The 25,263-nt window shown below is 37.3% G+C and overlaps 3 protein-coding genes across 3 annotated transcripts; 1 reads left to right on the forward strand and 2 right to left on the reverse strand.

The window, feature by feature from the left end:
• Positions 1-4,120: 4,120 nt before the first annotated feature.
• Positions 4,121-6,671, forward strand: LOC109803032 (uncharacterized). The gene is made up of 3 exons (XM_083072199.1): positions 4,121-4,819; positions 5,102-6,250; positions 6,385-6,671. Exons 1-3 carry the CDS (start codon positions 4,718-4,720, stop codon positions 6,547-6,549), a joined length of 1,416 nt encoding a protein of 471 aa, XP_082928325.1. The 5' UTR covers positions 4,121-4,717; the 3' UTR covers positions 6,550-6,671.
• A 160-nt stretch (positions 6,672-6,831) lies between these two features.
• LOC109803033 (DnaJ/Hsp40 cysteine-rich domain superfamily protein) lies at positions 6,832-11,162 on the reverse strand. Its single transcript, XM_020364486.3, has 3 exons — positions 10,885-11,162; positions 7,827-8,088; positions 6,832-7,178 (listed from the first exon to the last, which is right to left on the reverse strand). Exons 1-3 carry the CDS (start codon positions 11,053-11,055, stop codon positions 7,111-7,113), a joined length of 501 nt encoding a protein of 166 aa, XP_020220075.1. The 5' UTR covers positions 11,056-11,162; the 3' UTR covers positions 6,832-7,110.
• A 12,520-nt stretch (positions 11,163-23,682) lies between these two features.
• LOC145957146 (uncharacterized) lies at positions 23,683-24,177 on the reverse strand. The gene is made up of 2 exons (XM_083073361.1): positions 24,079-24,177; positions 23,683-24,018 (listed from the first exon to the last, which is right to left on the reverse strand). The coding sequence occupies exons 1-2, from the start codon at positions 24,175-24,177 to the stop codon at positions 23,683-23,685; spliced, it is 435 nt and encodes a 144-aa protein (XP_082929487.1).
• Between the last annotated feature and the right edge of the window lie 1,086 nt (positions 24,178-25,263).

A 25,263-nucleotide genomic window follows, 5' to 3' on the forward strand; every position in this document is an offset into this window, starting at 1 on the left:
CTTGGAAGTGACATAACAATATGATTTTTGAACATTTCCATTGGTCTATGAATCATGTCTTAAATATGATTTGTTTAACTATGGTGGATATGAACATTTATTCTCAAGAAAATAGAGTCCTTAGAGATAATGTTATTCATTGAATGCCCTCCTCCAAGGGTGTTGTCAAACTAAATACAGATGGAGCAGCAAAATACTATGGGCATTAATGGCATTCTTTGTTGCCAAGGAGAATGGTTGTTTGGTTTTCACCAAGGGCTTGGAAGTGATGACTCACTCTTTGCTAAGCTAGAGGCTCTTCATTAAGGCTTAATTTGTGTACATCAATTAGAATATAAGAGATTTGAGTGTAATATTGACTGTCTAAAAGTAGTTCAAGTTATAACTAGGTTAGAGGAAACTTAGATCAACATCCACATGCATGCAACAATCATTCGGGATGTCAAGCAAATACTCTAGAGAGACTGGCAAGTGACTCTTAGTCACACCCCTCGCATAACAAACAACTTGGTAGATTGTTTAGTCAAGCTTGGAGTTCGAAACTAATTAACAAAACTCTCAAACATTCATGACCCCACATCATGAAGTCTTAGATACTTTTATTCGTGATTTAGCTTTTGTAATTAGTTATCTTTCTTTACTTTGTGTTTTTTTTCCTTATTTCATTACTCTACCAAAAAAAGAGTACTATCATCATCAAATTTGTTACGTGAACTTACTTGACAAGTATGACGATTTGTTATTATTTATCAATATTTACTTTTTTTAGCAAATATAATGTTTATTATTGTGATGTATTGTACTTTAGTCACTTTTGAAAAGCACATAAAAGTTGAGCATAGGCCATCAATCTGTATACTTGTATAATAATTTTGCATCAGTTGTATAATTTTGATATATTTGTAACATTACAATTTTGATAAAGCCCCTGTTTGATATCAAACTCATGTATTAGTTGATGGTTCAATTGTATTTTTTTGGTAGTTTTTAATTCAAGTTTTAGTATGAGCGTTCATGGACCAAATTAGGTTGAGTTTGACCAAATCTATTTAAAAAATTATAGGAAAAATTGTTAACATATAATTTGAACTAAAAAAGTTAGTATTGTATCAATTGAAAATTAATCCTTGTGGTTCTTTGTAAAAAAAAATATATATATATATATATATATATATATATATATATATATATTTTGACTTTAATTATTTTGTATACAAATCAAACCAATTTATTTTCTTTTATTTATAGTTTATTTGAATAAATTTTAAATATTTAAATACATTTTAATCTTTCATTTTTGGGGTTAATTTATTTTCTACTCTCCAAATTTAAAATCAATAATTTTAGTCCAATAATTTTAAAAAAGTTTGTTTTAGTTTCTTAAGACCACCTCCAACATTATTGACAAGGACAACTTGAGTAATTATGCATAGGAGTGACAAAACGAGTTGAACCTGAGCCAATTTGTCTAAGTGTCAAAATTGGCTAGGTGGATTAGGTAGTTAATACACTAATTTGTCCTAACCTACCCTACCAACTCAAAAAGTTGAAAGTAAGGCAGAGCAGATTGATCGATGTAGTCCACCTCCAACGCACCTCTAACCCAACAATATTTAATTTATATATAAATAAATTTACATTTTTATATAATTAAAAAGGGTACAATGTGTACATGTTTATAAAATAAATTATTATTACTATTAATATTTTTCCTTTATTTTCTTTTATTTTGAATTTTTTTAGTGGACTTAGACAGGTCAACCTATCATTTTATAACCTATCATTTTATAACTAATCATTTCATCATATGGAAAGTCAACACACTAACCCATCACTAAACAAGGTAAGTAAGGTTTTTTAATCAATGTTCCTTCATAGCCAAGTCAACTTGCATCACTTAAGGTGAGTTGATAGAAGGGTAGGTTGGGGCAAGGTATCCTGTAACAAGTCCCACATCGGGGAGGTCTCCTTACCAGGGAGGCCTTATAAGGCGGGAGGTTCTCCAACCTCTTGGGCCGGCTTTTGAGGGATGGTTCCCCTCCTTAGCCTTATGCTCGTTACAATGGTGCTTTCATTGAGAGCCAGCCAAATCGAGAAGGGCTACCCACGGAGGGTTCTGACCATCGGAGGGTTCTGACCGGCAAGAAGGCCGAGTGAAGTGCCGGTGAGTGAAGTACCGTGGAGTGCAGCCATCGAGGACGCTGGCTTTCGAAGGGGGTGGTAATGTAACAAGTCCCACATCGGGGAGGTCTCCTCACCAAGGAGTCCTTATAAGGCGGGAGGTTCTCCAACCTCTTGGGCCGGCTTTTGAGGGATGGTTCCCCTCCTTAGCCTTATGCTCGTTACAATGGTGCTTTCATTGAGAGCCAGCCAAATCGAGAAGGGCTACCCACGGAGGGTTCTGACCATCGGAGGGTTCTGACCGGCAAGAAGGCCGAGTGAAGTGCCGGTGAGTGAAGTACCGTGGAGTGCAGCCATCGAGGACGCTGGCTTTCGAAGGGGGTGGTAATGTAACAAGTCCCACATCGGGGAGGTCTCCTCACCAAGGAGTCCTTATAAGGCGGGAGGTTCTCCAACCTCTTGGGCCGGCTTTTGAGGGATGGTTCCCCTCCTTAGCCTTATGCTCGTTACAATGGTGCTTTCATTGAGAGCCAGCCAAATCGAGAAGGGCTACCCACGGAGGGTTCTGACCATCGGAGGGTTCTGACCGGCAAGGGCCGAGTGAAGTGCCGATGAGTGAAGTACCGTGGAGTGCAGCCATCGAGGACGCTGGCTTTCGAAGGGGGTGGTAATGTAACAAGTCCCACATCGGGGAGGTCTCCTTACCAGGGAGGCCTTATAAGGCGGGAGGTTCTCCAACCTCTTGGGCCGGCTTTTGAGGGATGGTTCCCCTCCTTAGCCTTATGCTCGTTACATATCCCATTTTGTCACTCCTAGATACTACCAATTAAGCTAGAACAATTTTATATTACTTTATTCATGTGTTCGATGATACTAATAGTGTTTGGACAAATGGACTTTTTTCTTTCTTTCTTCAAATTATAGATACTAAAAAGTTATTAATTTTAAATTTTTGGAATAAAAATAAATTTATCTGATTATTTAAAGCACTAAAAATAATTTGAGCCTATTTTAAAATATGAAAATATTTTTAAGATTTAACATTTATTATTTGAATATCGATAGGTAGTTAAAGTTTTTTAAATTTTTTTTAAAAAAATACTACATTAATTTCAAAATAAATTTAAATTTTAGTAAGCATTAATAGTAGTGGTTTTGATTTTTTTTTCTCCCTCTAAATTGACAACATTGAAATAATTATTCCTTTTTAATAGTTACTTGACACATTTAAATTGGGATCTTTGACTCACAAATTAAGTAAGTCAAATTAAAATTTATTAAAAATTAGAACACATTTTTATTTTTTTACCTAACCTAACCTAGACCCATAGTGAATCAGATTAATCCAATGAATTGGAGCTTACTTTGACCCCTATGATATTATTATATAACACTTACATCATTTTAGTGTTTTTTAAATTCCAAAACCAAAATATACGCAATGTTAGATAAAAAGGATAAATTACAGTTTTTTCTTTGTATTTTACATGCTAGTTGATGCTACTAATAAAAAAATGCTCTTATTAGAATAATTTATCCTTCTTCCAAATCTCTCATGATTGGACAATAATTCTGATTAGAAAGTAATATTATTTGTCATCATCCCGACACAAGTATGTCTAATTTTCATCTACCCCACTAGAGAAAGAAAAATTATAGATATAATACATACGTACCTAAAACTATATCGGCATAATTGAACCCTATTTTTCCTTAATTATTCATAGAATACTTGAATCTAATTTATCGATAGCTAAAAGAAATGGTCCATTCTTTGTTCGAGAAGTATTTTAATATATTTTGCACATTGAACGACAAAGCAAAGCTTTTGACTGGGTTTTAAAGCAACCTCAATTAAATTTGGCAAAAATTAGAAACTGTCAAATTCAAAGTCAAACAAACAAAATGTGAGCTTTGATATAGATATTTTTTGACAAAATTGCTTTGATATTTTATAACTTGTTTTCTCGGTCGGAAGAATGACACTTCTTGTTTGAACAAAAAAAATTCAGTAATATTTTGACCACTTACATATAACATATTATTAAATCTTGTTGGCATCAGAGAAGTGAAAAATTAGTTAGGACTTAGGACTAGTAGGTGAACTGAACAACAAGAAGTACCTTCTTTTAAAAGCCGTTTTCTTGATTTTACTTTTTCCTTGTGAGATACCATTTTTTTCCCGAGAAATCACCTAACATGGGAACGTGGACCCTCTTACATTTCAGCATGACACCATGCCCTTTGATATGTGTATCTATAGTCCATGTCATCAATCACACACCAACTGAAACACAAATTCTCACTACCCCAGTACTCCATTCAAAGTATTTGTATGTAGCGTGTAATAGAAAAATGAATTGAGAGAGGAACGAGGACTGAGTCAGTTGCTTGTGTAGCAAGTGTGGTGTGAATGTGACTTTGATTTGAGCAACATGACCTGAGTCATATTTTAAGGTTTCTGAGACATGAAGTGAGGGTTTTCCATCTGGTTGGATCATTCCTGGGGCCAAGAAAGTGAAAGAAAATCCAAGAAACTCTTGGGGGGATTTGAATTGTGAGTGCATTTCAAATGCAATAGACTAGTCAACATAACATGGCCATGGTGAACAACTTTAATATCACCACACAACCACAGAGCATCCAAATTCAAGCACAAGTTCCACAGCACAGGCTTCAAATCACACACCCCATCAAGGTTTTGTCTTTCTCTCTCTCTCCCTCTCTTTGTTCCTTTAATCCTTTGTTCTTTACAGTATCTTTAACTTCCTTTTGTTTCATTCATCTTCTTTTGGGGTTGCTTCCCCAACAAGCTTATCTGCTGCCGACACATCTATTTTCGTGTAGTTCTCTGAGTCTTTCCTATCGCTTGTTTAATCAACAGAAACCTTTCTCACTTGTAAATTACATTCTTCAGCACTGCATTTGATATGTATCTTTTGGTTGGAAAAATATGTCAACTTAGTCATTTTTGGTGCAGGCACAAGATTCAAGCTTTCCCAATAGAACAACAGTGGCGGGTCAAACAGCCAGAAGGGTCTTCCAGATTCTCTTCTACTTGCATTTGTTCCTAGTTGCAATCTTGGTGATTTTTCTTACCATATATGGTCTTGTCTCTGACGCTCACACTCACCATTTCCATCCCAACAAATGGTACCCCCAAATTCTTGCATCAACAACAAGTGCTGGAATTGTTAGTTTCACATGGCAATGGATCACGGCACGCCACCCCACAAAGGTGGTAAGGTTAGCATTTTGGCTGAGTCCCCTCCTAACATGTGCAATGGGAATTATGTTTGTGTGCATTGGCTCTGCAGTGAGTCTGGCAGTTGGGGTAATTGCTTTGGTTTCTGCTTTAATTCAATCCCTCTATGGTTGTTGGGCCAGTCCCAGATTTGAATATGCCACCAGAATCTTGTCAGTTTCAATAGCTTTTCCTCCTAACAAAACCAAGGAACTAACCCTTTCATCAACCCTCATTGGTGTCCTTTACTGTTGTTTCCTGGTGGCTGGGATTGGCGGAGCTAGAGCTATTGAAAACAGAATCAAACTAGCAGCTTTTTTCATCTTCTTGATTTTGCTTAGCCTAGGATGGACTATGCAGTTTCTGAAGAATGCTATGTACGTCACTATTTCAAGGGTCAAGTATATGCATTTTGCTGGAGGAGTTGACATGGACACTAGAGTGGCATTTTATCACACAATCAAGCACTTGACTGGATGTGTTTCCATAGGCTCCATTCTTGTTCCCATCATCGTACTCTTCCGGGGTTTCGCACGCGCCATGAGTCTGGTTGGAGGAGATACAGATGAGTTCATGTTTTCATGTGTTAGCTGCTATATGGGGATTGCATCTCTTCTTGTGATCCGTGGGAACAGATGGGGTTTTGTGCACGTTGGAGTTTATAACAAAGGGTTTGTGCAAGCATCTTCTGATACTTGGGAGATGTTCATTAGAGTTGGACTGGTGCAACTGATAGACTTGGATCTCACTGGGGTTTTCTGTTTCCTTAGTGGGGTTGGAATAGGTGCAATCTGTAGTCTAGTGAGTGGAATTTGGAGTCTTGTAATGCACAAGAGCTATGCCACAGAAGTATCCATTTATTCTTTCCTCATTGGCTATTTCATGGTAAGAACTAATAATTGGTTGCATATGACAATTTGAGTGCTTCTATTCTCACTTATATCGATGCTAATTATCTTTTGCCTCACTTCAATGCCAATGATAAACGATCCTTAACACGGTACTGATGTTTTGTGCAGTGTCGGTTGGCTATTGCATGGGCACAAGCATGTGTTTCAGCTTACTATGTTGCCTACGCAGAGAATCCACAGAGCACTCAGTTTGACTCGACTATTCCAGTACGCTTGGAGCAGCTTAATAGATCTCAAGCTTTGCAAATATTCAGAGCTAATAATTTGATCTGAGTCTGAATACTGAAGGAACACTAAATCAAGTTAGCTACATTATCCCCGAGATTTGGAAGGACAATTTTGCATTGTATTTGTACATAATGATTTAACTTTGATGTAGTCTTGAATTATGATAATATAGACAGCTCCATTCAGTTAGGTTAGGACTGATAGTCATGCTGACAAAGTACAACTGAAACAACAAAACCATAAAAATAATATATATATATATATATATAATAAAATAAAAAATACACCACTAAATATTAAATTAAATGGGCATTATTTCATGGAAGATTTTCCTTAAAGAAATAAATCATCAACTGAATATAACTTTCATGTAAATTTATTACAAGTAACCATCGCTGTGAGCAAAGAAAATACTTCGAGAAACCACACAATTAAGAATAAATATGGCAGCCACTTGTGCTAGTGGCAGAGATTTTTGTAAGATATCGTAGGTTTCAGTCATAACGACTCCTTGATTTACAAAAAGAAAAAAAAATTATTACAAGCAATATTAACCAAACTATTACGTATTGGTGGTACAACAAAACTCCAAAAAGTCAGACATGATCATTTAAGTCCCAGATGACCTCGTCCCCCACATTCAGCGCACATTATATTACCACTTCCCCCGCAACCTACATGCAAATAAAAACATTGTCACCAATAAGGATCACAATCATCTACAGTTGAAAATACAACTGCACAAGTATATGACATTTGCTTTATATACACATAAAAATTATAAACATAATATAGCAAATTGCAGCTGTAGGATCATAGTTACACGTGGTGCTGCAGAAAGCCAATTGCAGTAGATCCTGTTTGCACCAATAAAGATGCTCAGCATCATAGAGTTAGATGATGATGATGATGACGGCGATCATGCAAATGCATCATTTTAATCTAGCTATTAGTAGGATGTCACAACAAATTTGTACCACATAGCATACAATCTTGTTTTAGTTCAAGTTATACCAATTCTCCATTTAAAATTTTTAAAGTTGTTTCATTCAAAGTCCTCACAAAGAAACAAGCTCCAGTTGTTCATCTAAGCATTAAAAAAAAGAAAAGAAGTTTAAGCTAAAATTGGTCATCCACAAAATCAAGGAAATTCTATCAGAGAACAGCTTCCACAAATAAGTGAACCAAAACATGCTATTGGTAACAATACAAAATAACAAAAAATCATACTGCAATCATAGTTAAACACAAGTAAGGTGTAGGAGATCTTGCAGAAGGCACATATCAAACAAGAATGTTTTAGAACAAGGAAAAGAAGATACCTAAGCAACGAACTTTGACAATTATGCCCTGGCTTTCCAATATGGAGTCAATGTATAGACCAGATCCAGCACAAGTGGCACAAAGCACAGCACCTTTGGCATGACAATCAGTGCATCTTGGATTGTTACCAATAGCTTTCTCTTCCAGAGATAACCCAACAGGCTTCTCAATTCTTTCTTCTGGAATAGCCTTATCATAACAAAACAGAGATTCAAGATTACTTCTGCGTTTGTTCTCGTCTGCCTTTAAACTTGACACAGGCTGAAACATAAGAAAATAGTTAGATGAGACATCCATTCAACAAAGGCCAAACTTCTGCATAAGTAGTATTAAAAAAGCTCTCCAATCTTGTTGAATATCCATCCAAGGAACATAACCCCCAATAATCCCCCCATCAGGAAAATTATCCAGCTCTTTTAAGATATTTCTCCTTCCTGGGCTTTTATATAGATGCCTTTGCGGTAATTTTATCAATAATGTATAGAACACCTTAAGGCTTTTAGGCTTTGTACAGCAGGCAACAAAATAACAAAAACTCTGGGAGATAAGTTCATTTTGACAGCAAAGGAATACACAATATATCGAGTGTATTCTAAATTGTGTCCAAAATGGGCGGGGCAATCCTACATGTCTCAATAACCAAGGATTTTACTAAAACGAAAGCACAAAGTATTTTGCAAAAAGATATCCACTTACCCTATAACAACATGAAAAAATGATATAATGTCTACATTTCCCTAGAGACACTGAAAATAATTCCAAAACAATTTGAAGACTACAGTTGTACTCAAGGAAAAACAAAATAATAGAACCCATTCATAAGAAAATTAGGCAATCAAAATATGTATCCACCAACTAATTAGTAACATACTCAATTCTAAGTGTTCAATCCAATAAAACCCCAGGTTATTGTACTTATTGAATATAAAAGCTTATTGGCCTGGTGTTATCCAAATTATTTAAGGCTTACTCAATATGCAAAATCAATAGATCATTCCATTTAATTTTTCTCACCATCTATGACAAATACAAGGTAGTCAACATTGAGATAATACCTAAGATTGGAAGAGTGAGTGAAACAAATATGTGAGATTGTAATGCGGATCGTAAGGTCCTACTTATATAATGCATACGAGGGTGAAAACTCAAGAACAATTCATTATTTAATAGACAATTGTTTCTTACAATTAACACCATTGGATGTTACCATCAGAGACACAAAACAGATCCGAAAAACTATTTGATCATTGAACAAAACAGAACATGAGCAAATAACAAACAAGCAAGCAGCAAAGCAAACAACTAGAAGCAGAGGCATGTCAAATTAGAAGGGAAGTGGTCAAACCACCACCTACCCTCTCTTTTGGTTCCCCCCCCCCCACCCACCCTTAACAGCTAGCTTTTAAGGGAGGGTTCTCTAAGTGCTTGCATGCTTATCAATTGGTATCAGAGTTGGTCGTCAGTGTCTCGGAATTAGCTACCCATGGGAATGACCATAAAAGCTGAGTGAAGCATCATAGAGAATCAGAGATGTAGAGTGCAGATGCTGAGACATCGATTCTCAAGGCAGTGCTATTATGATAGGGATTTGGGTATAATGGGATGCCCAAGTCCCCATCAAGTAGTACGTGATGCACAATGGAGTACTTAAGTGGCTTGGTTCTCTCCCCTTAATAGCTAGCTTTTAAAGGAGGATTCCTCAAGTGCTCCTATGCTTATCACATCTACACAGATCAAAGCTCAAGGAATGCAAACGGGTAGTAGGGAAGGGTTGAATGAATGACAGAAAAGCTTTTACCCAAACAAATGATCAATCACAGCGATCTCAAACTACAAAAAGTTTTTTGTTTTTTAAATTGTGTCCTTCAAATCTGCACTGGAGACCAATTTGGATAAACATAAACACTTAAACAAGAAAAAAAAATCATATGAATCAATGAGGAAAATGAATCAAGTTTCTTACAGGTTAAAATCAATTTATGCACCTCAATTTTTCAACAGCTCTCTTATTTAACTTTTCAATTAGTTGATTTTAAATTATGGGAGGAGTTTGATCCATTTCAATTTTACCAGATTTCCTTTTATTTTATCCTCCTATATAAGTATTTGTAGAGAAGTTTATCCAAATTGGATCTAAGCCGGTCTCAGCTTTTCAAGGGAAATATAATATGCACAGCCAGCATATAAGCAGAATGAACCCCCCTAGTCAGATATAAGTGCCTTTGATTCCGAGGGCATCTTAAATCTGATCCAAATTCAGAAAACTCAAATAAAGTATTCTGATCTTAGTTCACTGAAGCAACTCTTGTTCTTGTTTTTCTCTTTTTAATCGAAATTGAAACAACATTATAAAATCACATTACACATGAACCACTAGGAGCAAACGCCTATCTTTTGATGTTTTATTTTCAAGAATTCAGAAGGTTATAGAATGATTTCTCAAATCTCAGCCACAACAGAAATGGAAAGAAAAAAAAACTCAAAGTAGAAACATATCAAGGTCACTACACGACTAACTAATTAATGAGTAAGCATTTGACAATAAACAAACCAAGGACAAACCTTTCTCAAGAACCAAAATCATCCTAGCACCCCCAGCTCATACATTAAACTTCCAAGAACGCTAAATAAATAAAAACTGAAAGGGAAAAAAGAAATTAAAAAAAAAAAAAAAGTATAAACTGCACCACATCAAATACGAAGAAAGTGCTTTCCATAGTAACATACAGACTTAAATTTCGCAGCCTAATAAAATATAGCAAGGGTAACCATTAACCAATACCAAATTATGCAAGGTCCATGTAACATATATGATTCGGCCAGTTATTCTCACTCATTAGGATCATTAAATTGAAATCATAAAAAATATAAAAAAAAATATAAAAAAACTGACCCGATGAGTGCATTCGTTCTATCCTAAAGACATCCTTAACAAATAACCATTTTGTCAGGCATCAAGAAATTTAACATCAAAGTTTTGTTTTTTCCTAAAGATTCTAAGAAAAATGGATGCAAAACATTTAAGGATAAAAAAATAAAAATAAATAAAAAACTGACCCGACGCGAAGAGTAGCTAGAGACAGAACCATTAGGGGAAATGGCATGCACTTTGGTGTCACTTCCTTTGAAACTGATTGCATTCTTCTTGAAAGTCGCAACCTTGGCCGTTGTAGCATTTGGGCAAAGAACAAATTTGGACGTAACTATTTGCACAGAAGCTGAATCCATCGTTGCTCAATGAACATAAACATGAACACCTTGAATTTTTTCACACAACCTACTTCCTTCCTCGTACAAATCGCTCGTTTTTCACACCAACTGGGGACTCCTTCTCGTAGTTCACGACGCGGGTCCATGGGTCGTGGATTACCCGAATTCTATCCCCTTTGAATTCGGATTCACTTTGTGGACTCAACCAGGCCCATTTTTTATATATAGTGGGCTTCGGAGCCCAAACACCGAACAGTGACTCAAGTTCAAGGTTAATAATATTCCTTTTAGTTTTAGGAAAAGAGTAAATATGATACGAACCACTACTCTGTCTAACCACATTAACCAGAAAATAAAATGTCACAAACTTTCATTAAGAAAATAAATATTCAATATTATTGATATACTCTTTCAATATTTTTATTTGATAGTTTCATAAATAAAAATATTTTTATTTTAAAAATGTTGATTTGAATTTAATTAAATTATTTTTATAAATTTGATTTAATATAAGAAAAAATAGTTATTTTATTTTCAATTTTCTTTATTTATGTTCTCACTGTGATTTATTTTGTACCTCCAAAACTCTCTGACTCTAAGAAGGAACTGCAAAATAATATATGCAAGAGTATAATAAGAATGGCTGAAAATGAAAATTCCACCTCAATTTGTCCTCCCTTCGTTCCATTGTCCTACAAATATACACACACTTAATGTGTCTTAGTTTTTCTTCTAAATATAATAAATATGAATAAATGATGTTAATATGTTGTATGGTGTGTAAAATTTTGTTAATGTGTTATTAAATTACAACCGTTATGTATAATAATTGTACTCTTCAAGACTTGGGACACATATGGATTTTAGACTTTTAGACTCGAGATCCAAGGGTTATATTATACCGTTGGTTTTTTTTTATAACGAGTAAAATGGTAGTTATGATATTATTCTCTATATAATTATTAGTTGAAATTTAATAGTGTCTAATTTAACTTTTTTTTTTTGTTGTTGTTGAATTGAGATTAGTAAAGATTTATTTGAAATTTTTAATACCAAAAGATCTTAAGTAAATATGTCAATTAAAGTAGAATTTTAATAGTCATAGAGATTTTAGACCAGATCGTAAATCATATATTAAATATATCTTTATCAATGAATAATATACCTTCATTATTTTTTATTTATTTATTTTCTAAATATCCTTTTTTGAAAAGTATTTTTTAAAAAATAAAAAATATACTACCAGAAAGTAATTTTTGTGGAAATATATTTATTAGCTTCCAAAAAGTAATTTCTTCAAGTATATTTTTTTACTTCCAAAAAACATACTTCTTAAACGTATATTTTAGCACTCACCTCAAATTGAAAAGGTAAAATTATTTCCCCTTTAGAAATAATGTACTTCTAAAAAAAACTTTTTGAAAGATTAAAATATATTTTTGAAAAGAAGTTTCTAAAAAAATATATTTTTACTCTTCCAAAAATTACTTTGTGGGAATACATTTTTTCTCTTAAAAAAATATTGTTTTCTCTCAAAAAAATATTTTTTGAAATGAAAGTATATTTTAAGAAGAAAAAAAACATAATATAATAAAAAAAACATATTGTTTCTAATCAATAATTCATCGTAAAATTAATAAGTCATATCTTTGATAGCAATATTTTTAGAAGATTCACGACCTTATATTCAATGAATGCAATATTAAAAATACAGTGAAAAAATTAGAATTTAAAAAATGTTAAAGTTAAGAGTGCATTAAAAAAATAGGATTTAGAAATAATAAAAAATGAGTTGGTAAAAGCCTTGATTAATATCAATAAATAAAAAATAAAATAAAGAGATGTGTGAATAGTATATAAAAAGGAATGGAGTAGAAAAAATAATATAGAGTAGAAGAAGAAGGGATGAATAAAAAAATAACTTTTTGAAAATAAAAATTTATTTTAAAAAATAAATTAAAAAGTATTTAAAAAATTAAGAAGGAACATATTTATCATAAATAGGAGATTTATATAACAATTACCTATACCCTTTATAATTTAGACCCACTTTTTGTATTAACCACTTACGTTGTATATATATCATTGTTAAACCTTTGGGCCAACCTTGTTCCAACTTCCAACTTCCAAACGTGGGTTACCATGTTCAGTTAGTCAACAATATCGACAGTATCTAAACACTGACAATGACAATTAAGGACCAAACCATAATCACATATTAACATACATTTATATATATTATTAAAATAAATTTTCAACTTTAGAGAACAACAATGAACACATATAAATAAGTTTAACTAAGCTTAGTACAATGTTATAAGAGTATCTCTAATGAGGTTGTTTATAAGCAACTTCTGCGCTACATCACTGCCAAATCAATTATGGCTCACTTTATGAGTTATTTAAATTTTAGTAGAATTGCTTCTACAAGTAACTCTACTAAAATTTAAACAACCTATAAAATGAATCAGAACCGATTTAACAATAATGTAGCACGTGGAGTTACTTGTAAACAACCCCGTTACAAATGCTCCGACAGTCGTTGAAATTCAGTGAAAACAAAATTAGCCAACATCACGTGAAAGTCCAAGTTTTAGTAACTAGTGGAACTCACGCGTTGCTTGCAATATAATAAGACTCTGACACATTATGCAATGGAAAACCGTGTTGTTGACTTTTCCTACCATAATCAAAATCTAGTCCCCAAACAGAGTTTGTGGTCTAGGACAAACGCCACAAAATTATGCCTCTAGTTAGGGTTTCATTTTCATCTTTGTAAATATGAAAAGAAGTGTTTGAAGTTTTTTTTTTTGTTAAGAATAATTAGATATTTTGATTATTTAAAAGAGGATATTTATTTGAACACACGATCATTTTCCAACCAATAAATTTCATCTATTTATTTTCCTTTCAGTAAAAGATATAAAACTATTATATACATGGCTATGAGTATTATAGGCAATTCTTGACCTATTTTAAAATTAATTGCTCATGTTTTGATAACTTTAAATAACTTATTGCTTTCAATTTATAAAAATTAATTGTATACTGCAAGTTTAGATATTTTAAATTTTTGTTGAGAGTTAAAAATTTTCGTAAATGCAGTGAAATTCACAGAAACAGGCAAAAAGAGTTGATTTGAAAGGCAAAAAGGTTGAAATAGAAAGAAGGAAGGAATAAAGGATATACGAGTTCCTCCAAATTCCAAAGAGTGCCGACACGCATAAAGCATCGTTACAAGAATATATCGTAATTACCATTAATATTTTAATAATATTGATTATGTTAAATTGTATTTTTTAATCTCGTATTATAGTAGTATAATTTTAATCTCTTAAATTTTTAATTGTATTAATTGAGTCTCTCAAATCCTCTTTAATTAATTTATAAATTAATAAATTAACTAGATGGCATCCGCGAGCTTTTACACGTTCAATTTACTTGTGCTGCTAGAGAATAATTAAAAGACAGAAGATGAGAAAGAAAAATAAAAGGTACCTTTTTACTGCACCATAGGTTGACAATTTTTTATTCTTTTCCAAAAGTTTAGATAAGTGCAACACATAATTTTATGTATAGTAAGAGTTGATAACTAATTTTTTTAAAAAAAAAAATAATAAAATTATAGATCACATATCTTATTCTCAATACTGATTCACATAAAAAGATATAAAATGTATATATAAAAAATTATAATAGAAATAATGAAATTTAACCAACTGTTTTATCTTTACAAAATTATAATAGATTGACATTTATTTATATTTGGACAATTTTTATATTATAATTGATTAGCTCTTCATCTTAATTTCATTTAATATTCAAGTCATTAATTTAATTAGAGGGAAAAATGTTCTTTTTGTTATTCATAAAACATTTAACATGATAATTAGTTTCGTATATATAGAGTCTCTTTTAGTCCAACTTATGTCTGACTTAATTAATATTTTTTAAGGAAAAATTAGGTCAAATATAAGTTCTTTAAAAATAGTAAGTAGTTTATAATTGGTGAAATAATAATAAAAAAAACTGTTGAAAAAACTAATTCAAAGAGCTTAAGTGAAACTTAAGCAGAATTTGTTTGTTAGTACTTGCTCCGAGTCTCAATACTAAGTACTGTTTTCTATTTTATTGTGTTTAAATTCATTATATATATATATATATATATATATATATATATATATATATGAAGAGGGTTGAAACGATATCGGTGTAACTTTTATTAAGTGTTACACCGCTTAAAAACTTTATATTAAATGTAAATTTTAAAAATTCAACCGTTAAATTGAAAGTTCATATTTCTTAAAATTTTGTTAAAAATTTTAAAATTGAATATATAAAATTTTGTTAAAATTGAACAACAACTTGAAGGTAATCAAAGTATTCATATTTTAGTATATTTTGAAATGTATATATTACGTTAATTTTGTTTTATGAGAATGAAGTATCAAATCATCTTAGATTAATATAAAATTTGATATATATGATTTAAGAGATATGAATTTTCAATCAAACAGTTGAGTTTTCAAAATTCACATTTAATATAAAGTTATTGAGCAGTGTAGCACTTAGTAAAAGTTACACCGGTATCATTTGAACCCTCCTTATATATATATATATATATATATATATATATATATATATATATATATATATATATATATATATATAATACGTTTTTGAAAGCTATATATTTTTAAAAAAGAAAATAATAAAAATTTGTTTGGTAATACTATTTGAAAACAATGTCTGTTTGAACCTTAGCCCATCTTTATCACTAAAATCCTTCATCTATTATTTATGTTCCTTTCCATAATTAAGTCACCAATCATTAATTACAATCAGAATTATCCTTTGTTTTTATCTCATTAGTCACCAATTTAGACTAACATATACAGACGCCAAATCTGTTATCTCTTTCGTTGTTGTTTAGGGTTTATCTACTTGCTAACCATCAAACCAAAGTTGTGTATCAAGCATCTTTCCTCCATTCTAAATATGTCATTAATAATTTTCTTCCTTGATGGCTCAACCTTCTAGCCATTAATAATGTAATCTTTATTATCATTTCTCTCTCAAGTACATAAACATTTATATAGTCATTTTGAGACTTGTTCTTTTTCAAATATCACATTTTTGAGATGGAGGAAGTAGTAAATAAATACTCATTTCATCTTATTATAAGTGTCGTTTTTAATTATTTTAAGTGAAATAAGAAAAATTAATAAATACATGAAAGAAAATAATAATTTTAAAAAATTAATGTTATAATTAATCTTCTTTCTTATGTAACACAGTAACAACTTTTTACATAATATTATTAGAATATAAATGAAAAAGAGATAATTAATATTATATTAAAAAATTAAAATAACACTTATTTTTTTCTTTTAATGGAACAATTATTATGAGATAGAAAGATTACTCAATTCATTTTATAATAAGTGTCATCTTAAGTTATTTTATAAATAAAAAAGTTGATAAATAGATTAAAAAAATCATAATTTTGCAAATTTAATCTTATGGTAATCTTTTTTATTAAACATAATTTAATATAATAATAATTTTGTTAAAAAATTACTATTGAGACTAAAAAGAGATAAGGTGTAATTAATATGTGTGTGAAAGAAGATATATCTGAATGGTGTTGACACCCGAGTAGAAAAGAAATTGTTGAGGCATGACATTCATGGACTCCAAGACCAAAGTCGGAGAAAACGAGTAAGGAAAAGATGAAACATAAATGTGTCCTCAAAAGTCCAAATTCGCATTAAAAAGATATTAATATGATTTGGTCAAGTTATTAATGAAAGGTCAGGGGTTCGAATCTTGCTTGTGTATGCAGCTGCGTTAAATCTTAGGGCCAGCTATCTCACTCTTTGAGGTGCCTCCAATGTAACGAGGAGATTAGTCACCCCTATCGGGATGGATACTCCAGGAACGACCAGGGCTAAAGAAACACAACTAATTAACTGCCACATTAAATCAATTTTAAAGACTATGATACAACTGAATGAATGAAGACCCAATCACCATACGTTATGATTATAGAAAAAGGGCTAAAATAATTTCTTAATCGTTTAATTTACTTTTTTTTCCCTATAATTTAAAATAAAATTTTTAGTTTTATATTTATTTATTTCAATTCTTATAATTTAAGATAAATTTTTTAATCTTTATATTTGTAATTTTTTAATCATTTTGCTCTTCTATCATTAGTTTTTTTTATCATTGTCTATTTTGTATTGATGTGATAGATATCTTCAATATTTTGTAAGAAAGAAAAAAATCTCAACAATAAACGTCATAACTCATAAGTGAGGATATAAAAGAGATATAAAGTATCGGAAAATCAAATTTAGAATGAATAGCTCCAACAAAGATAAATTTAACATAAAATACAAAAAATTAAATTAATATTTTTATCACGTTAAAAACAAAATAGACAATATTCAAAAAAGGTTAACGAAAAGAACTAAAAAGTTAAGTATAAAACTTAAGTGATTTATCTTAAATTATAAAGACTAAAGAAATTAAAAAAAAGTATAAAAATTAAAAAAAAAATTTAAATTATATATAGATACTAAAAAATAAATTAATAAAACTATAATGATTAAAAAAAGTATTTTAACTATTAAAACATAAATATGAACGAACAAAAATAATTCCTTTCAATTCTTAGTTGTTTTTTTTTAAGAGTTAAGTTAAGCAATAATTTTAAACACAAATACTATTCAATTTCATCACTGTGGTTGTTTTTCTTTTAAAAAAAATTCTTGCTTTTTATTCGTTCTCCAATCTTGTATTACTTTGTGTTCTTACCGGAATTTGGTCGTAGAGGTGACCCGTCTAGTAAGATCGGTGAGCCTCCTTTGCTTGATGTATTGGTGCTCCAAGATGGGGGAAGTACCTGCAAAAGAGACTCTGATGCCAAAGTTAGGGTTTGTATGAATAATAGTTTCATATATATAATGCATGTACCTTGAAGTGATCTAGGTCTGCCTTGGGCTTTGGGCTTGAGGTGAGATGTATCGTGATATAGTGTAATGTGATATAATATGATATAGTTGAAGGGCGAATCTGGTTTGGGGCGAGATCCTCGGAATTAGGTGTGATTTGCTTAAATACCGGGCTAACGTCGTCTAGCTCGCGCTTGAGGTTGTCTCGCTTTGCCAATCCGGGCTAGGAGCCCGGATTCGAGGTACGGATAGTACACTAGCCCCCCGAGCTCCAAAGACCGTAGGTCGAGGAGTTAAGACCGAGCTCATTGGAGGGAAGTGGCTTTTCACGTACGCTATTCTGAGGAGGTGCCATGTGTCACGGCTGTTCATTTCCCGGAGACGTGCAAGTGGCGCGTTAAGGGAGGTGACGGTTATGTGATGATGGTTTTGCAATAAATATGTCGTCAGGCGCGCTCTTCGGTCGACACGTGTCGTGTCAGTTTTGAATTTTGGGGGAAGGCCTTTTCCTTTCTTTTACTTGCGCCTCTTCGTCTCTTTTCGCCTTACTTCTTTGTTTCCCTTCTGACTTCTCGAGTACGATAGCTTTTCTTGCTTTCTTGCTCTTTTTTGCCTCTTTTCTCCTTCTTTCTCGCGCTTCCGTCGTCGTTTCCGGTAACCCCTTTTTTTGTTAGGGTTATTTTCTGAGGAGGAGTGCCAGGTACTTCTTTTTTATTGTTTCCTCTCTCTTTTTTTGGATCCTTTTTGGGTGTTCCTCTTTTTTAATGGCTGGTGGAAGTGGTGTTGGATCTTCTGCGCCTGCCGGGGGCAAAGCGCGTGGCAAGGCGGTGGCCGCTGGAAGGGTCACTGTTGAGAAGAAAGACCCGCCGCCGCCTAGGGGCCCGGAGCCAGGCGTCCCCGGTTACGACTGGGTAAAATGCGAGGTGGCTGAGGTTCAGAGCACTTTTCGATCTTTTCTTGAAGTAAATGCGTTTCGGAGTACGCATAGGGTTTGCGATTCTTCCATTTCCCATATGATTCGGCTTGAGCCTTGTCAGGCCGATGAGGGTGTGTATATGGGGAGGTCTACTGATCCCCCCCATTTCTACATGTATCAATGCTTTTTTCGGGATCTAGGTGTCTGTCTTCCCTTCACTCAGTTCGAGTGTGATTTTTTGAATTTTATCAACTCGGCTCCTTGCCAGCTGCATCCCAATAGTTGGGGTTTTTTGAGGGCTTTTCAGGTCCTGTGTACAGTTTTGGGGATAGAGGTGTCTCTTCACGTCTTTCTTCATTTTTACCAGTTGAAGATAGGCGCTCCGCCTTATGGCATTTTGTCTTTGAGTGGGAGTAGGGATGGGGTTTGTTTACTCCCTACTCCCAGTCGTATAAGAATTTCAAGCAGGAGTTTTTCCGGGTCGCCCTTGTGGGTGTTGACCCTTTGGAAGACGAGGTGTTCTACTTTGGCGGTCTACCGAGGTTTCCTTTTTATTGGCGCCCCAAACTGTCTAGGTTTCACGGTTTGGGTGACCTGAAGGTGACGGCCTCGGAGATGGCCGCCATTAAAAATCTTTCCGCGCTCCCCCGTCCGTTGGATTGCAAGCTCGTTCTATCGCTTGCAAATTCGCCTTATAGGGAGAGGGGCCTAGAGAGTGAGTATTGCGCGTTTTAATGGATTGCCAGGGCTTGTGTAGTTGCCTTTTACTGATGTGCTTCTGTTTCTTGTCTGCAGGCATTATGAGGAAGAACTTGTGGCGTGAGCTTAAGCACCGCTACAATGTTGCTGAGCTCGAGGTTCCCGAGCTCCCGGAGGAGGATGCCGCCCCCCTGAAGACACACCGAAAAAGGAAAAGGGGGGAGAGAGAGGTCGGGGGGACCTCCGCCCCTCGTAGTGCCGAGGAGGTGACCTCCAAGGCCGCTGATGTTGATACGGTGGACCTTACTGAGAGTCTGCCAGCCAAAGAGGTTCCCTCAGTGGTTGCTGAGGAAATGGCTCGGACTGTTGAGCCTGCTGTGTCGGTCACCGAGGTGAGTGTCTCGTTTTGTATGCGCCTTTTGTTTTGACTTGGTTTGGTTTATTGAGGCGGAATGGGTTCTGTTGTAAGTCGGGGTGACTGCTGCCGAGGTAGGTGACCGGGCTGCTGAGCAAGTTGCTCGAGTTGCCGAGGTGGTGAGTATCTTGTTTCCTTTCTTTTTCGATTGTCTTCTATTACACTTTCTGGTCGTTTGACCTGGGGCCGTTTTTCGCAGGCAGGAAATGCCGCCGAGGTGGCGACGCAGGCTGCTGGGCTGGTCGCCCAAGCTGCTGAGGAGGGGGTTCCAGCCACCGAGCATGTTGTTCATGCTGTTGAGGTAAGTAGTGTTTGTCTATTCGTTTCTGTGGTTCTCCGTATGTCGTCTTGTTTGTTTTTGACATGGGACTGGTCTTCGCAGGCGGGGTCAGGGGTCCCTACTGTTGACTGTCAGGATGTCGAGCAGGGGACGTCGGTCTCTACTGCAGCTTCGGCGCCGCCGGCGGGTTCGTCGTAGGGGCCTTCCCGGACCCAGTATCTAGCTCATCGCTTCGGGAAGGGTTTGGACAAGGTGCGGCTGGACCACGTGAGTGCTTCCGTCGACATGAACTCGCTGTGGAGCGCGGGGGTGACTGTTGAGAAGTTCTTCCCTCAGGCCTCGTTGAGCTCCGACGACCAAGGATTGATAGACGAGGTCGGTCCTGAAGATAGTTTTGATGCCGCCCAGGTCATGCTTCAGAGGGTTATGGGCATAGTGGGCCATTGGAAGCCGAAGTGGAGCCAGCAGCGGGAGGACCTGGCTAAGCAGCAAAAGGATCTGGCCAAGTTGAGGGGCCGACTTCGGCCCTGGAAGGAGGCGAACAGGATCCTGAGGAAGGAGAATAAAGTTCTCAGTGCCTCCGTCGGCGAGGCGAAGCGGCGGGAAGCTGAGCTCCGGTCTGTGCGTGGCGATCTTGACAGGGTACAGAAGTCTCTAGAGATCGCTTTGCGGTCTAATGAGACTCACGCTACCCAGGTGGGGGTGCTGCAGCAGCTCGCCGCCTTCTCTCGAGGCCGCGTCCGTTCCTTGGAGGACGAGGTGACGTCCTCTCGTGGTCAGGTGTGGGCTCTGGAGGATGTTGTGGCCTCTCTTAAGGGAGAATTGGCGGCGACGGCTGAAGAGCGCCTCCGCAGCGAGGTCATTCTTGGTGGCCGTGAGGACGAAATTACCACCTTGAAGGCGGAGCTTGCGGAGCTGGCGGCGGGGAAGGCGGCCACGGACAAGAGGCTCGCGGAGGTCGAACGCTCCATTGTGGTCGAGCACAAGAGAGGCTTCCAAAAGGCTGCTCGTCAGGCTCGGCTTCTTGCTCCCGGATTCGACTTTTCTTCCATGCACGTGGAGAAAGTCATCCGTTTTGGGAGGTTAGTCAAGGAGGACGATGCCGACGACAGTTCTAGCGGGGGTGCTTCAGCCTAGGCCGCCTTTGTAATAGCTTGGTTTATTTTTCTTTGTCTTGAATTGATGTACTGAATTTTGAGAACTTTGTTTGTATATATATATATTTTGCTCTATCTTGTCCGTATTTGCGCTCAATTTTGGTTGTTCGCGCTGTTTGAGGCACATGTTTGTTATATGGTTTTGTATATGGTGATACTTCTACCTTGAGTTGGTGACGTCGAGGTTCGTATCCGACCTTAGGCGTTGGTGGGATTCGGGTTTGATCTTAGGTTTGAGCAAAATGGTTTAGCTAAGGTTCGAACTCGACTTTTAAGAGGGGGCATCGAGGTTCATACTCGACCTCGGTTTTGAATAAAACGAAGTTTTGGTGAGGTTCGTATTCGACCTCGGATCCGGATGCTGTGGCTCGTGCTCGGCCTCATATGTTAAGGGAGGTTCGGGCTCGACCGCGGACTTCTGTTTGGGTGAGCGTTTCTGTGGAGATTCGATGACCTTAATTTATTAGCGCCGAGGTTTTGAACCGACCTCAAACCGGAATGTAGTAAGTTGGATGGGTGGTCCGTATCCGCCCTTAAGTTTAGGGTCATGTATGTTTTGTTACGGTTCGAACTCGACCTTAGAGTAAGTTATTAAGGTTCGAACTCGACCCTTGGCAAGAGCGTCGAGGTTCGTATTCGACCTCGGAATTTGCGAACTGGTTCGATTAAGGTGCGGAATTGACCTTTAAAGAAAGCATTGGGGTTCGTACTCGACCTCGGATTTGCTATTTAATTGATGTTCGAACTCGACCTTTAGCGGAAATGTCGAGGTTAGGATTCGACCTTAAATTTGAGATATGCTATTTAATTAAGGTTCCAACTCGACCTTTAACGAGGGCGTCAAGGTTCGTACTCGATCTCAGGTTTGAGATAGATTATTAAGGTTCGAATACGACCTTTGACTATCGAGGTTCGTACTCGACCCCGGAGTAACGTGTTTGAGGTTCGTGCTCGACCTTACTTTGAAATAAACGGCATAATTAAGGTTCGAATTCGACCTTTAACTGAGGATATCGAGGTTCGTACTCGACCCCGGATTTACGTGTTTGAGGTTCGTGCTCGACCTCACTTTGAAATAAACGACATAATTAAGGTTCGAATTCGACCTTTAACTGAGGATGTCGAGGTTCGTGCTCGACCCCGGATTTACGTGTTTGAGGTTCGTGCTCGACCTCACTTTGAAATAAACGGCATAATTAAGGTTCAAATTCGACCTTTAATTGAGGATATCGAGGTTCGTACTCGACCCCGGATTTACGTGTTTGAGGTTCGTGCTCGACCTCACTTTGAAATAAACGGCATAATTAAGGTTCAAATTCGACCTTTAACTGAGGATATCGAGGTTCGTACTCGACCCCGGATGAGAGAATTAGGGGCTCTGTGTGTGGTTGGATGAGAGAATGAGGGACGTCTAGCCTGAGAAACATTGGCCAGTACAGGACGTCGGCCGAGCTTCCTTGGTCGATGAGTGTCTTTTGTACTTCCCAGTTGGCGACCTCCACTACGATGACCATGGGATCATCTTGGTTAGGGTTAATGCCTGCGTAGTCCTCGTCGAAAAAAGAGATCGGCGGCGAGCTGCTGTGCGGGATCGAAGCGGTAGAGTGGGCATAGTTGATACTTCGAAGGTGCCTTTTCCGGGCCGAGCTGCTAGCGCCTCCTCCAGCGAAGCCGCCCGCAATTGTGTTGATTACTCCCCGCAAGGGGGCCGATTCCGTCTCCTGAGTTATTTTGGCTTGAACTGCGCCACTAGCATGTTGTTGGGACCCTGTGGGTAGGTCCGCGCGAGCTCCTGGCCCGCGGCCTCTCGCTCGTCCCGGGCCTCCTGAGCCACCTCGGTGACTTTGCTGTCGTTGGACGTACTGGCCAAGGTGGCCTGCCTGGATGAGTTCTTCGATGCGATCCCGGAGCGTGCGACATTCCTCCGTGGTGTGGTCATAGTTCCTGTGGTATTGACAGTGCTTGGACTTGTCGGCGCTGTTGGGCGTGTGGCCGGGTGACGGAAGGGCTAGTAGGTTATTGTTGTTGGCTTCCTCCAGGATGTGGACTCTTGGAGCGTTCAGAGGAGTGTAGAAATCGTACCTCCCGCCTCTGTTTGCTCTGGCCGACTTCTTGAATTGGCTGTCATTATTAACTTTCATCTTGTCTTTGTGGCTCTGTTCTGGTTTCATGGGGCCTTTTCCGCGAACCTGGTCATGGATGGTCGCGTGCTCTTCCATCTAGATGTAGCCGGCGGCGCGGGCACGCAGTTCGTCCATGTCGCGGGGGGCGTCACGGCATAGGCTGTCAACGAATGACCCGGGTTTGAGTGCCATGAGCATGGCGTGTAGGGCGACCTCGGGGTTCAAGTTCCGGATTCTCACCGAGATGCTGGAGAAGCGTTCCATGAAAGCTCGCAAAGGTTCGTTGTCCTTCTGCCTGAGGTTGGCCAAGGCAGCCGAGGTTGTATGGTGAGGTCGGCTGGTGGCGTATTGTGCCATGAATCGCCGTACCATGGTGCCAAAACTGTCGATGGATCCGGCGGGTAGTTGGGTGTACCAGTGAAGCGCAGGTCCCTTGAGCGAGGTCGGAAAAACCCTACACAATATAGCATCATTGTTAGTGTAGAGGTTTACCTGGGTTGTATATGAGTCGATGTGCTCATCGGGGTCCGTTGTGCCGTCGTAGCGGTCGAGGTGGAGGGGCTTCCACCCGCGGGGCAATGGGGTCTCCATGATGTCGTCCACAAAAGGATGACGGCGGAAAGGTTCTTGGCCCTCGGAGACATGAGTGGGGGCTCTGCTGGTACTCTACCCTGATTTGCGTGTCGATGCGCGAGATCGGTGCGTGGCAGGCCGTGAAGTTGGTGCCTTGGTCGTCGCCCGGGATTGGGAGGCTGAATGTGCCTCTTCCTCATGAGTGTCGCTCTCGTGCGGAGGTTGTTCGGAGTGGTGTCGAGGGAGCTGAGCGCGAATGCGCTCATTCTCGGCATGTAACGCTGCGAGGTCTGCTTCATTAGCGATCCGCATTGCTGCAAGGTCGTTTTCGTGCTGGGTGCGCATGTTTTGAAGGTCGGCGTCGTGCTGTTGTCGCATCTGCTCAACTTGGTTGATCAGCCGCCTTAGGGTTGCAGCGTCGCTGTCCATGGTGATTGAGTGGCTTGCGTCGTCTGTCGCTCGTCTGATATGGCTTCTAGTAGAAACCATGCAGGTGGCCGATAAGAGCTGTCTTGATCGGCCCCACGGTGGGCGCCAAATGTTCTTACCGGAATTTGGTCGTAGAGGTGACCCGTCCAGTAAGATCGGTGAGCCTCCTTTGCTTGATGTATTGGTGCTCCAAGATGGGGGAGGTACCTGCAAAAGAGATTCCGATGCCAAAGTTAGGGTTTGTATGAATAATAGTCTCATTTATATAATGCATGTACCTTGAAGTGATCTAGGTCTGCCTTGGGCTTTGGGCTTGAGGTGAGATGTATCGTGATATAGTGTAATGTGATATAATATGATATAGTTGAAGGGCGGATCTGGTTTGGGACGAGATCCTCGGAATTAGGTGTGATTTGCTTAAATACCGGGCTGACGTCGTCTAGCTCGCGCTTGAGGTTGTCTCGCTTTGCCAATCCGGGCTGGGAGCCCGGATTCGAGGTACGGATAGTACACTTTGTTTGTGTGTTTTGGACAACTTTATGTTTTTATCAAATTCACCATTTTTTTTCACATTTATTACATTTCTATTTTTTCTTTTCTTTTCTTTTCTTATTTCTTGTTGTAATTATTCTCTATCCATTGTATGTTTATTTTAGTCAATGGTCCTCTACTTTC

This window comes from Cajanus cajan, chromosome 4, assembly GCF_000230855.2.
Source record: "Cajanus cajan strain Asha chromosome 4, NIPB_CcT2T_4, whole genome shotgun sequence".
In the NCBI taxonomy this organism is placed as follows: domain Eukaryota; kingdom Viridiplantae; phylum Streptophyta; class Magnoliopsida; order Fabales; family Fabaceae; genus Cajanus; species Cajanus cajan.